The sequence below is a fragment of the Mya arenaria genome, chromosome 5, assembly GCF_026914265.1.
Source record: "Mya arenaria isolate MELC-2E11 chromosome 5, ASM2691426v1".
Classification (NCBI taxonomy): Eukaryota; Metazoa; Mollusca; class Bivalvia; order Myida; family Myidae; genus Mya; species Mya arenaria.
The window spans coordinates 24,536,345-24,552,963 of record NC_069126.1 but is presented as its reverse complement, the minus strand read 5'-3'; the positions used below and the strand labels follow the sequence as shown (position 1 = coordinate 24,552,963).

At 42.3% G+C, this 16,619-nt stretch overlaps 1 protein-coding gene across 5 annotated transcripts in view; it reads left to right on the top strand.

The window, feature by feature from the left end:
* The window catches only part of LOC128234881 (bromodomain adjacent to zinc finger domain protein 2B-like), a 249,182-nt gene extending 233,925 nt beyond the window's left edge, over positions 1-15,257 (top strand). For all 5 annotated transcript variants that reach the window (XM_052949483.1, XM_052949482.1, XM_052949481.1 and 2 more), the window contains 3 exons: positions 9,240-9,465; positions 9,777-9,920; positions 11,953-15,257. In XM_052949483.1, the coding sequence (XP_052805443.1) occupies positions 9,240-9,465; positions 9,777-9,920; positions 11,953-12,121 (539 nt within the window). In that variant the 3' untranslated portion in view covers positions 12,122-15,257. The remainder of the gene's footprint in view (positions 1-9,239; positions 9,466-9,776; positions 9,921-11,952) is intronic.
* The last annotated feature ends 1,362 nt before the right edge of the window (positions 15,258-16,619 follow it).

Here is a 16,619-nt window from a genome sequence, read left to right as displayed (position 1 = left end):
TAGCATACCCACACCCAAACCAGGAACACCCATACTGGATGACATACCCACACCCAAACCAGGTACACCCATACTGGATGATATACCCACACCCAAACCAGGTACACCCATACTGGATGATATACCCACACCCAAACCAGGTACACCCATACTGGATGACATACCCACACCCAAACCAGGTACACCCATACTGGATGACATTACCACACCCAAACTAGGTACACCCATACTGGATGACATACCCACACCCAAACCAGGTACACCCATACTGGATGATATACCCACACCCAAATCAGGTACACACATACTCTATGATATACCCACAACCAAACCAGGTATACACACATACTCTATGACATGCCCACACCCAAACCAGGTACACACATACTGTATGGCATACCCACACCCAAACCAGGTATACACATACTGTATGGCATACCCACACCCAAACCAGGAACCCCTATACTGCATAGCATACCCACACCCAAACCAGGTACACATACTGTATAGCATACCCACACCCAAACCAGGTACACACGTACTGTATGGCATACCCACACCCAAACCAGGTACACACATACTGTATGGCATGCCCACACCCAAACCAGGTACACCCATACTGTATGACATACCCACACCCAAACCAGGTACACACATACTGTATGGCATACCCACACCCAAACCAGGAACCCCCATACTGCATAGCATACCCACACCCAAACCAGGTACACATACTGTATAGCATACCCACACCCAAACCAGGTACACACGTACTGTATGGCATACCCACACCCAAACCAGGAACACCCATACATCATAGCATACCCTCAACCCTTACCAGGTACACACATACTGAATAGTATACCCACACCCAAACCAGGTACACACATACGGTATGACATACCCACACCCAAACCAGGTACACCCATACTGGATGGTATACCCACACCCAAACCAGGTACACCCATACTGTATGGCATACCCACACCCAAACAAGGAACACCCATACTGGATAATATACCCACACCCAAACCAGGAACACCCATACTGAATGGTATACCCACACCCAAACCAGAAAAACCAATCTTGGATGGTATACCCACACCCAAACCAGGTACACCCATACTGAATGGTATACCCACACCCAAACCAGGTACACCCATACTGGATGATATACCCACAGCCAAACCAGGTACACACATGCTGGATGACATGCCCACACCCAAACCAGGTACACACATACTGTATGGCATAACCACTCCCAAACCAGGAACACCTATACTGGATGATATACCCACACCCAAACCAGGTACACCCATACTGCATAGCATACCCACACCCAAACCAGGAACACCCATACTGGATGACATACCCACACCCAAACCAGGTACACCTATACTGGATGATATACCCACACCCAAACCAGGTACACCCCACACTGGATGATATACCCACACCCAAACCAGGTACAACCAAACTGAATGATATATCCACACCCAAACCAGGTACACACATACTCTATGATATACCCACAACCAAACCAGGTACACACATACTCTATGACATGCCCACACCCAAACCAGATACACACATACTGTATGGCATACCCACACCCAAACCAGGAACACACATACTGCATAGCATACCCACACCCAAACCAGGTACACATACTGCATAGCATACCCACACCCATACCAGGTAAACACATGCTGTATGGCATACCCACACCCATACCAGGTACACACATACTGAATGGTATATCCACACCCAACCCAGGTACACACACACTGCATAGCATACCCACACCCAAACCAGGTACGCTGATACTGCATAGCATACCCACACCCAAACCAGGTACACACATAGTGAATGGTATATCCACACCCAAACCAGGAACATTTATACTGCATAGCATACCCACACCCATACCAGGTACACACATACTGAATGGTTTATCCACACCCAGACCAGGAACATTTATACTGCATAGCATACCCACACCCATACCAGGTACACACATACTGTATGGCATACCCACACCCAAACGAGGAACACACATACTGTATTACATACCTACACCCATACAAGGTACACACATAATTTATAACATACCCACACCCAAACCAGGTACACACATACTGTATGACATACCCACACCAATACCAGGTACACACATACTGTGTAACATACCCACACCCATACCAGGTACACACATACTGTATGGCATAACCACACCCAAACGAGGAACACACATACTGTATTACATACCTACACCCATACAAGGTACACACATAATTTATAACATACCCACACCCAAACCAGGTACACACATACTGTATGACATACCCACACCAATACCAGGTACACACATACTGTGTAACATACCCACACCCAAACCAGGTACACACATACTGTATGGCATACCCACACCCAAACGAGGAACACACATACTGTATTACATACCTACACCCATACAAGGTACACACATAATTTATAACATACCCACACCCAAACCAGGTACACACATACTGTATAACATACCCACACCAATACCAGGTACACACATACTGTGTAACATACCCACACCCATACCAGATACACACATACTGTATGGCATACCCACTCCCATACCAGGTACACACATACTGTATAACATACCCACACCCATACCAGGTACACACAGACTGTATAACATACCCACACCCATACCAGGTACACACATACTGTATAACATACCCACACCCATACCAGGTACACACATACTGTATGACATACCCACACCAATACCAGGTACACACATACTGTATAACATACCCACACCCATACCAGGTACACACATATTGTATAACATACCCACACCTAAACCAGGTACACCCATACTGGATGACATACCCACACCCAAACTAGGTACACCCATACTGGATGATATACCCACACTCATACCAGGTACACCCATACTGGATAGTATACCCACATCCAAACCACGTACACCCATACTGCAAAGCTTACCCACACCCAAACCAGGAACACCCATATTGCATGGTATACCCACACCCAAACCAGGAACACCTATACAGCATAGCATACCCACACCCAAACCAGGTGCACACATACTGAATGGTATACCCACACCCAAACCAGGAACATCCATACAGCATAGCATACCCCAACCCTAACCAGGTACACACATACTGAATGGTATACCCACACCCTAACCAGGTACACCCATACTGCATAGCATACCCACACCCAAACCAGGTACACCCATACTGAATGGTATACCCACACCCAAACCAGGTACACCCATACTGCATAGCATACCAACACCCAAACCAGTTACACCCATACTGAATGGTATACCCACACCCAAACCAGGAACACCTATTCTGCATAGCATACCTAAAACCAAGCCAGAAACACCCAACCTGCATAGTATACCCACACCCAAACCAGGTACACACATACTGCATAGCATACCCACACCCAAACCAGAAACACTCGTACTGAATGGTATACCCACACCCAAACCAGTAACAGCCATACTGCAAAGCATACCCACACCCAAACCAGGTACACCCATACTGCAAAGCATACCCACACCAAAACCAGGAACACCCATACTGCATGGTATACCCACACCCAAACCAGTAACACCCATATTGCATGGTATACCCACACCCAAACCAGGAACACCCATACTGCATAGCATACCCACACCCAAACCAGGAACACCCATACTGGATGGTATACCCACACCCAAACCAGGTACACCCATACTGCATAGCATACCCACACCCAAACCAGGTACACCCATATTGCATGGTATACCCACACCCAAACCAGGAACACCTATACTGCATAGCATACCCACACCCAAACCAGGTACACACATACTGAATGGTATACCCACACCCAAACCAGGAACACCCATACAGCACAGCATACCCTCAACCCTAACCAGGTAAACACATACTGTATGACATACCCACACCCAAACCAGGTACACACATACTGTATGACATACCCACACCCAAACCAGGTACACCCATACTGGATGGTATACCCACACCCAAACCAGGTACACCCATACTGGATGATATACCCACACCCAAACCAGGAACACCCATACTGAATGGTATACCCACACCCAAACCAGGAACACCCATTCTGGATGGTATACCCACACCTAAACCAGGTACACCCATGCTGGATGATATACCCACACCCAAACCAGAAAAACCCATACTGAATGATATACCCACACCCAAACCAGGTACACCCATACTGTATGGCATACCCACACCCAAACCAGGTACACCCATACTGGATGATATACCCACACCCAAACCAGGAACACCCATACTGAATGGTATACCCACACCCAAACCAGAAAAACCCATACTGAATAATATACCCACACCCAAACCAGGTACACCCATACTGGATGATATACCCACACCCAAACCAGGTACACCCATACTGAATGATATACCCACACCCAAACCAGGTACACCCATACTGTATGATATACCCACAACCAAACCAGGTATACACATACTGTATGACATACCCTCACCCAAACCAGGTACACCCATACTGTATGGCATACCCACACCCAAACCAGGTACACCCATACTCTATGATATACCCACAACCAAACCAGGTACACCCATACTGTATGGCATACCCACACCCAAACCAGGTACACCCATACTGTATGGCATACCCACACCCAAACCAGGTACACCCATACTGGATGATATACCCACACCCAAACCAGGTACACACATACTGTATGACATACCCACACCCAAACCAGGTACACACATACTTGATGATATACCCACACCCAAACCAGGTACACACATACTCTATGATATACCCACAACCAAACCAGGTACACACATACTCTATGACATGCCCACACCCAAACCAGGTACACACATACTGTATGGCATACCCACACCCAAACCAGGTACACACATACTGTATGACATACCCACACCCAAACCAGGTACACACATACTCTATGATATACCCACAACCAAACCAGGTATACACATACTGCATTGCATACCCACACCCAAACCAGGAACACCTATACTGGTTGATATACCCACACCCAAACCAGGTACACCCATACTGCATAGCATACCCACACCCAAACCAGGAACACCCATACTGGATAACATACCCACACCCAAACCAGGTACACCCATACTGGATGATATACCCACACCCAAACCAGGTACACCTATACTGGATGATATTCCCACACCCAAACCAGGTACATCCATACTGGATGACATACCCACACCCAAACTAGGTACACCCATACTGGATGACATTACCACACCCAAACTAGGTACACCCATACTGGATGATATACCCACACCCAAACCAGGTACACCCATACTGGATGATATACCCACACCCAAATCAGGTACACACATACTCTATGATATACCCACAACCAAACCAGGTACACACATACTCTATGACATGCCCACACCCAAACCAGGTACACACATACTGTATGGCATACCCACACCCAAACCAGGTACACACATACTGTATGGCATACCCACACCCAAACCAGGAACACCTATACTGCATAGCATACCCACACCCAAACCAGGTACACATACTGTATAGCATACCCACACCCAAACCAGGTACACACGTACTGTATGGCATACCCACACCCAAACCAGGTACACACATACTGTATGGCATGCCCACACCCAAACCAGGTACACACATACTGTATGGCATACCCACACCCAAACCAGGTACACACATACTGTATGGCATACCCACACCCAAACCAGGAACCCCCATACTGCATAGCATACCCACACCCAAACCAGGTACACATACTGTATAGCATACCCACACCCAAACCAGGTACACACGTACTGTATGGCATACCCACACCCAAACCAGGAACACCCATACATCATAGCATACCCTCAACCCTTACCAGGTACACACATACTGAATAGTATACCCACACCCAAACCAGGTACACACATACTGTATGACATACCCACACCCAAACCAGGTACACCCATACTGGATGGTATACCCACACCCAAACCAGGTACACCCATACTGTATGGCATACCCACACCCAAACAACGAACACCCATACTGGATAATATACCCAGACCCAAACCAGGAACACCCATACTGAATGGTATACCCACACCCAAACCAGAAAAACCAATCTTGGATGGTATACCCACACCCAAACAAGGTACACCCATACTGGATGATATACCCACACCCAAACCAGGAACACCCATACTGGATGATATACCCACACCCAAACCAGGTACACACATGCTGGATGACATGCCCACACCCAAACCAGGTTTACATATACTGTATGGCATAACCACTCCCAAACCAGGAACACCTTTACTGGATGATATACCCACACCCAAACCAGGTACACCCATACTGCATAGCATACCCACACCCAAACCAGGAACACCCATACTGGATGACATACCCACACCCAAACCAGGTACACCTATACTGGATGACATACCCACACCCAAACCAGGTACACCCACACTGGATGATATACCCACACCCAAACCAGGTACAACCATACTGAATGATATATCCACACCGAAACCAGGTACACACATACTCTATGATATACCCGAAACCAAACCAGGTACACACATACTCTATGACATGCCCACACCCAAACCAGGTACACACATACTGTATGGCATACCCACACCCAAACCAGGAACACACATACTGCATAGCATACCCACACCCAAACCAGGTACACATACTGCATAGCATACCCACACCCATACCAGGTAAACACATGCTGTATGGCATACCCACACCCATACCAGGTACACACATACTGAATGGTATACCCACACCCAAACCAGGTACACCCATACTGCATAGCATACCCACACCCAAACCAGGTACGCTGATACTGCATAGCATACCCACACCCAAACCAGGTACACACATAGTGAATGGTATATCCACACCCAAACCAGGAACATTTATACTGCATAGCATACCCACACCCATACCAGGTACACACATACTGAATGGTTTATCCACACCCAGACCAGGAACATTTATACTGCATAGCATACCCACACCCATACCAGGTACACACATACTGTATGGCATACCCACACCCAAACGAGGAACACACATACTGTATTACATACCTACACCCATACAAGGTACACACATAATTTATAACATACCCACACCCAAACCAGGTACACACATACTGTATGACATACCCACACCAATACCAGGTACACACATACTGTGTAACATACCCACACCCATACCAGGTACACACATATTGTATGACATACCCACACCCATACCAGGTACACACATACTGTATGACATACCCACACCAATACCAGGTACACACATACTGTGTAACATACCCACACCCATACCAGGTACACACATACTGTGTAACATACCCACACCCAAACCAGGTACACACATACTGTATGACATACCCACACCAATACCAGGTACACACATACTGTATGGCATACCCACACCCATACCAGGTACACACATACTGTGTAACATACCCACACCCAAACCAGGTACACACATACTGTATGGCATACCCACACCCAAACGAGGAACACACATACTGTATTACATACCTACACCCATACAAGGTACACACATGATTTATAACATACCCACACCCAAACCAGGTACACACATACTGTATGGCATACCCACACCAATACCAGGTACACACATACTGTGTAACATACCCACACCAATACCAGGTACACACATACTGTATGGCATACCCACTCCCATACCAGGTACACACATACTGTATGACATACCCACACCAATACCAGGTACACACATACTGTATGACATACCCACTCCCATACCAGGTACACACATACTGTGTAACATACCCACACCCAAACCAGGTACACACATACTGTATGGCATACCCACACCCAAACGAGGAACACACATACTGTATTACATACCTACACCCATACAAGGTACACACATAATTTATAACATACCCACACCCAAACCAGGTACACACATACTGTATAACATACCCACACCAATACCAGGTACACACATACTGTGTAACATACCCACACCAATACCAGATACACACATACTGTATGGCATACCCACTCCCATACCAGGTACACACATACTGTATGACATACCCACACCCATACCAGGTACACACATACTGTATGGCATACCCACACCCAAACCAGGTACACACATACTGTATAACATACCCACACCAATACCAGGTACACACATACTGTGTAACATACCCACACCCATACCAGATACACACATACTGTATGGCATACCCACTCCCATACCAGGTACACACATACTGTATGACATACCCACACCCATACCAGGTACACACATACTGTATAACATACCCACACCCATACCAGGTACACACATACTGTGTAACATACCCACACCCAAACCAGGTACACACATACTGTATAACATACCCACACCCATACCAGGTACACACATACTGTATAACATACCCACACCAATACCAGGTACACACATACTGTATAACATACCCACACCCATACCAGGTACACACATACTGTATAACATACCCACACCCATACCAGGTACACACATACTGTATAACATACCCACACCAATACCAGGTACACACATACTGTATAACATACCCACACCCATACCAGGTACACACATATTGTATAACATACCCACACCCATACCAGGTACACAAATACTGTATAACATACCCACACCCATACCAGGTACACACATACTGTATAACATACCCACACCCATACCAGGTACACACATACTGTATGACATACCCACACCCATACCAGGTACACACATACTGTATGACATACCCACACCCATACCAGGTACACACATACTGTATAACATACCCACACCCATACCAGGTACACACATACTGTATAACATACCCACACCCATACCAGGTACACACAGACTGTATAACATACCCTCTACCATTCAAGGGCACACATACTGTATAATAACGTCTCTCATCCCAAAACTCACATTTTATAGGTCAGTACATACCATATCAGTTCATACTATATCATATTCAAAATTCACACCTTCTGGTTAATACAAAATATTTTCTGTTTAAAATGAAGATTTGCAGCATGTTTATAAATATTATGTTACAGGTCGTAAAAGGAGATGTGACTTTGGGGTGCCAAGGAAACGCAAGTCATCTGAAAACAGTAACAGCACAACAGATTTTGACATTCCAAGAAAGTTGTCAGATGAGCCTGATCAGTCTTGTGATCAACTCCTGACTGATACTGAGGCAAAGTCAGTCAGCAAGGACCATTTAAGTGACCAAGAGAGATTCAAACTGCAGGAGCAGTCCAACGACATGCGGGTCTGCAGGTAAGCTGGTTACTGCAGTGTGCAACTACACCTTCAATGTACAATGATGGTAATTGTTTAATTCCCCTATACAGTCACAAAGACACAAGACGCATTTGTTTACTTTAAAAACATGTTCTTGTGACCCACCATAGTAAGCTATTCTAAAAATTATTGTGCTGCATGTATAAAATATTGAGAAAAAAATCAAACAACATGATTCAAAAATGATGCTATTAAATAATAAAAGAAAACTTCCTGTTTTATGTCACTTTTAAATCATGGGAAAAAAGTTCCATACATTATAATTTAAGCTGTGTGCATATTTTCAGGACAATGTTGACAGAAATGATGAAGCACGAGGATGGCTGGCCTTTCCTTCAACCAGTTAACTGTAAACATTTTCCCTCGTATAGAAAATACATCAAGTCTCCCATGGACTTCGGAACAATGAAAATAAAACTCAGGGATCTTATGTAAGTTGGAATAACACTGGAAATGACTATGTGAGGTATATTGGATAATATAAATTGTTTTAACAATAGCTTTTGAACAAGATTGCTTCAAAAATTGCTGTGTCATCGGATTTGAACCTGAGATCCATAATTACATGGCATTTAATCAGGCATTTCATTTGAATACAAATGAAGTTAGTGTTGGAACCTAACAGTTTCATTCTAAAACTTCTTAGGGTTAATAAGACAGTAATATGAATATAATAACAAAACAAACATTGTTTTGTTTTTTAACAGTCGTAATTATGCTTCTATGGAAGAGCATACAGTGGCGGCTTTGTCCCTCAGTCAGTCTTACTCTCTGTCTGTCCGTCACAACCTTTATTACAGAATAACTTCAAAACTACTGATGAGATTGAAATTAAATGGGGTACATTTAAACACTGTTTATCTGAAAATCTTTAAAATTTTATTTCAATTAAATTTTTCATAAATAATTCCAAATTGCTATTTCGAAATTATTGCCATTTATAAGTTAAAATAACGGCCCCTTTTCGGTTTTTCAAACCTATCTATCAATCTTTGTTTCAAAGCAAATTAGAGGGCTGACATTGAGGGTCCAGGGCCGCAAATAAAAAAAAAAGAGGAGATACATGGAAAAAAAAAGAACAGCGAGACATCAAATTTTTCATTAAAAATAACCAAAACAATTTTAAGTTAACTAAGTTTATTTTCAGTGCATGTATAATGAATGCTGTAACATGTTGGTAACGTGTAGCCAACTTTGCCATCTTCATAACTAAATGTTTTACGTCACATATAATTCACAAACACTGTCATTTTCTATTATTTTCTTGTAATTGTTAATCCGAAATATTGTTAATTCAATTTTATCTGGGTTCCAACAACTTTGGGTTGACAGTTTTTAAATGTATATAGATAGCTGGCAATGAGAGGAAGTGCAGTGCACAAGAACCATAATCCTATCATGCAATATTTTTTAAGTTTTCTGTCCTTCACCTGATATTTTTTGAAAATAGGTTCCTTTCTGGCCATATGTTCCACAATGAAACTAAATGAATACTTGAAATGTAGATAGATTGCAATATAAAGAGAAAGAGCAGACCCAAGAACCATAGTCCTGTCCTGCATCTTTTGATCTCCCCTTATCTGTTTTTGTATATGGGAGTTTGTCCAAGCCATATCTTGGAAAGTACTAAAGAGTTTGAAATGAAACTTGAACTATAGAGAGAAGGCAATGAAAGGACAATGCAGTGTATAAGAACAATAACACTGCCCTGAATATCTTTTTAAGTATCTTTCCTTAAATACCTCCCCCCCCCCCCCCCAACCTTATGTTTTTCAATAATGGGTGCTTGTCTGAAAGTACTAAAGGGATTGAAATAAAACATAAGAATCTTTATAATCCAACCATATATGTACTGTAGTTATATCCCTTTAACCTGCTCTTTTTCCATACTGGGTGCTTGTCAAGGTCTTATCTTGGAATGTACTTAAGGAATTCAAATGCAATGTGGTAATATATGAATAGATGGCAATGACAGGAAGTGTAGATCCCAAGAATAATAATCCTACTCTGCATATTTATTTATCTCCCTGTAACCTGATATTTTTTCCATAACAGGAATTTTGAAGGGATTCAAATGAATCTTGGTGTATAGAACCTCAAAAATTGGGCCAACCCTGATCCCAAGGTCATAATTTATTTGGTAGCTGACTAAAACATGTATTAACATGTTGGTATGTATTCCTGTTTTAGGTCCATGTATTAACATGTTGGTATGTTTTCCTATTGTAGGTCCATGTATTAACATGTTGGTATGTTTTCCTATTGTAGGTCCATGTATTAACATGTTGGTATGTTTTCCTATTGTAGGTCCATGTATTAACATGTTGGTATGTTTTCCTATTGTAGGTCCATGTATTAACATGTTGGTATGTTTTCCTATTGTAGGTCCATGTATTAACATGTTGGTATGTTTTCCTATTGTAGGTCCATGTATTAACATGTCGGTATGTTTTTATATTGTAGGTACACTGAGCGTAGTGAGTTTGTGAATGATGCAAGGCTGGTGTTCGACAACTGTCAGCTGTTCAATGAGGATGACTCTGAGGTTGGCCAATGTGGTCACAACATGAGGAAATTCTTCAACCAACGCTGGAAGGAAATACTTTTTGAGGCCATGACTGAACATGTGTAGAACTATTTAATTGTCTGAAAAGAAAACCTTTATAATAGGTTTTATATATAGGCATATAATTGCATTTTCCATATCTGCTTAAATATCATTTGAGCAGAAACAGCCTATTTTGATAACATTTTACATAGTTAAGATATTAATGGCATTGGTATTTTAAGCAAAAATGGGATGCATATGGATTGTAGCTGTTCAAACTGAAATGTGTTTAGTCCCATACATTTGAACCCTCTATCGTAAGCATTTGTTATTCGATCTTAAACTGTTTAAAGCTATAATGTTTTGAATATACCCAGCAATATTGCTTCAATCACAGACTTTAACATATCGGCCCTTTAAACAGTGTTTAAATTTACTTTGTCTCTAACTCTAACATCCATTACAAAGTTATGGTTATACACTAAATAATTTCCCAATCTGAAGTAGCAATCTCAAACTTAAATTTGGAGAGGGCATCCTGGATCACATTGTGTACTTGGCATTTAGTTATAACATTACTATAAGTAAATTTGTTCCCGAGTTCTTAGCTCACCTGAGCACAAAGCGATTGGTCTATATCTGGTGTCAACAATTGCTTATAAACATCATCTCCTCCTAAACCACTTGGACAATTGTGATGAAACTTCACAGGGATGTTTCTTCAGTGGTTCCCTTTCAAAAGTGTTCAAAGAAATTAATTCCATGCCAAACTCGGGCAACACGGCAACCAAAAGGAAACAAATCACAAATATTCTTGACAACAGTAGTGACTAGAGCTTAGACATTGGGTGTGTTACATTGTCTAGTTGCCCTCTTTCAAGTTTGTCCAAATTATGATCCAGGGTCAAAACTGGCCCAGCCCTAGGGTTGCAAGTTTCTAACATACTTATTTAGGGAATTCTTTAAAAATCTTCTTGACAAAAACTTTGAGGACTAGAGCTAATATATTTGGTGTGTTACATTGTTTAGTAGTTCTCTACCAAGTTTGTTTAAAGTATGCCAAAAATATCCATGCCCGGGAGATACATGTTTCTTATAAAGGTCTGAAACCACTTGGCCAAGACCTGTGATATTTTGTATGTAGCATCATAAAGTGGTCTTCTATGAAGTGTGTTCAAATTATAGTCCTACATACATAAATACACCCAATCTGATAGTCTGTGTCAGGTTTTCCAGTTTCACTGTATGTCATCAAAGCACCTGTGCGTCTATAATTTTAATGCTTGGGTAAAAATGTCATTCATTTTAATCATAAATTGGTGCAGTTCTGCATATCTTTGCACACATTTCAAGTTCTGATAGACATTTTTCACCAAATTTGGACATTTTGCATGCTTGAATCAATGCAGACAACTTAATTAAAAAATTTTTTTAGACAAATGGGCATGTGAAAACAAGGAATTGGCTGAATTGTGTTCAACTGGACAAGATAAAAGCTTTTAATAGCTATAATTTGCCAGAAATGCAAGTACAATACATTTCTTGCCAAAATCACACTTTTTAAACAAAGCAATTTTGTCCCTTTAGGTTATACACTACCAATTAATATCCCAATACATTTCAATGCAAACAGGCAATACTTCAGATTGGAAAACATTTACGAAGCAATATAAGAGTTGCTAATTTTTGTTTTTTAAAGAGTGCCAGGACATCTTCTTTGAGGTCAAACACACACACACTTGAGGTCGTGCACATTCACACAATTGAGGTCACACATTCTTGAGGTCACACACAGTCTCTTGAGGTCACACACACTCACACGCTTGAGGACACACACTCACACACTGGAGTTCACTGAGACTTAAGGTCACTCACATTCACACACTGTAGGTCACTCACACACTTAAGGTCAAACACACACACTTAAGGTCACACACACGCACACACACTCACACACTTGAGGTCACACATACTCATACTTGAGGTCACACACACACACTCACACATTGGAGGTCACACACACTGGAGGTCACTTACACACTTTGAGGTTACACACACTCACACACTTGAGGTCACACACTCTTGAGGTCACACACACTTGAGGTCACACACACTTAAGGTCACTCACACACTTGAGGTTACACACACTCACACACTTGAGGTCACAAAGACTTGAATTCACACACGCACACACACAAGCACGCACGCAGACACGTATGCAAGCTTGTAAGTGAGGTTGTATTGGATACACATCCTGAGTGGCCTGTAAGTAAGTGAGGGCTTATGGGATACACACCCGGAGTGGTTGCATAGCCTGTCCAAATTTGCTTTTGCATGGTATGAAATCACTGAGGGTGTATCCCATACAAGCTCATGTACTACATTGTAATTGATGAGCTTCAACTTTCATTGATATCTTTACTTTCAAAGCATCCTCAGAAAACATTTTTTATATATACACAGTTTCCATTAGATGTAGACGGGAATCTTCTTTGAAAATGACCCTTTAAAGAGATAAATGTTGTGACTTCAATTGTTTTACCTGTTGTCCATTATAAATTATTGATATACCTTTTGTATATAAACCTTTCGTTTCTTATTGTTGTTCTAGTTATTTGTAAGCATCACATATCAGGAGTAGATAATGTCAATCACATTTAACAGCAGCAAAACATATTTATTATTTTCCTGGTACCTGAAAAGTCAATAAAGTATTTTTTTGTTAGCATCAGCTATATTTTGTGCTGATAAAAATTGAAGTAGCTATTATCCATGCAGTGACATTGTTTTTAGGCAAAATGACTTGGTCAACTTTACCTGTGTGTGGTAATAATGTCTAGGCCAACTCTGTGTGTTGGCATAATGTCTAGGCCAACATTTATTGTGTGGAGGCATAATGTCTAGGCCAACGTTGTGTGGAGGCATAATGTCTAGGCCAACATTGTATGTCAGTATAATGTCTAGGCCAACATTCATTGTGTGTTGGCATAATGTCTAGGCCAATTCTTTGTGTTGGCATAATGTCTAGGCCAACATTGTGTGGAGGCATAATGTCTAGGCCAACTCTGTGTGTTGGCATAATGTCTAGACCAACATTGTGTGGAGGCATAATGTCTAGGCCAACATTGTGTGGTGGCATAATGTCTAGGCCAACACTGTGTGTTGGCATAATGTCTAGACCAACATTGTGTGGAGGCATAATGTCTAGGCCAACATTGTGTGGTGGCATAATGTCTAGGCCAACTCTGTGTGTTGGCATAATGTCTAGGCCAACTCTGTGTGGAGGCATAATGTCTAGGCCAACTTTGTGTGGAGGCATAATGTCTAGGCCAACATTGTGTGGTGGCATAATGTCTAGGCCAACACTGTGTGTTGGCATAATGTCTAGGCCAACATTGTGTGTTGGCATAATGTCTAGGCCAACATTGTGTGTTGGCATAATGTCAAGGCCAACTCTGTGTGTTGGCATAATGTCTAGGCCAACATTCATTGTGTGGAGGCATAATGTCTAGGCCAACATTGTGTGGAGGCAGAATGTATAGGCCAACATTGTGTGGAGGCATAATGTCTAGGCCAACTCTGTGTGTTGGCATAATGTCTAGACCAACATTGTGTGGAGGCATAATGTCTAGGCCAACATTGTGTGGAGGCATATTGTCTAGGCCAAATCTGTGTGTTGGCATAATGTCTAGACCAACATTGTGTGGAGGCATAATGTCTAGGCCAACTCTGTGTGTTGGCATAATGTCTAGGCCAACATTGTGTGTATGCATAATGTCTTTTTTACTTTCATTGCGTGTTGCCATAATGCTCACACACTGGAGTTCACTGAGACTTAAGGTCACTCACATTCACACACTGGAGGTCACTCACACACTTAAGGTCAAACACATATACTTAAGGTCACACACACGCACACACACTCACACACTTGAGGTCACACATACTCATACTTGAGGTCACACACACACACTCACACATTGGAGGTCACACACACTGGAGGTCACTTACACACTTTGAGGTTACACACACTTGAGGTCACACACTCTTGAGGTCACACACACTTGAGGTCACACACACTTAAGGTCACTCACACACTTGAGGGCACACACTTGAGGTCACACACACACTTAAGGTCACAAACACACTTGAGGATACACACACTCACACACTTGAGGTCACACACACATTTAAGGTCACGCACACACTTGAGGTTACACACACTCACACACTTGAGGTCACAAAGACTTGAATTCACACACGCACACACACAAGCACGCACGCAGACACGCATGCAAGCTTGTAAGTGAGGTTGTATTGGATACACATCTTGAGTGGCCTGTTAGTAAGTGAGGGTTTATGGGATACACACCCGGAGTGGTTGCATAGCCTGTCCAAATTTGCTTTTGCATGGTATGAAATCACTGAGGGTGTATCCCATACAAGCTCATGTACTACATTGTAATTGATGAGCTTCAACTTTCATTGATATCTTTACTTTCAAAGCATCCTCAGAATTTTTTTTTTATATATACACAGTTTCCATTAGATGTAGACTGGAATCTTCTTTGAAAATGACCCT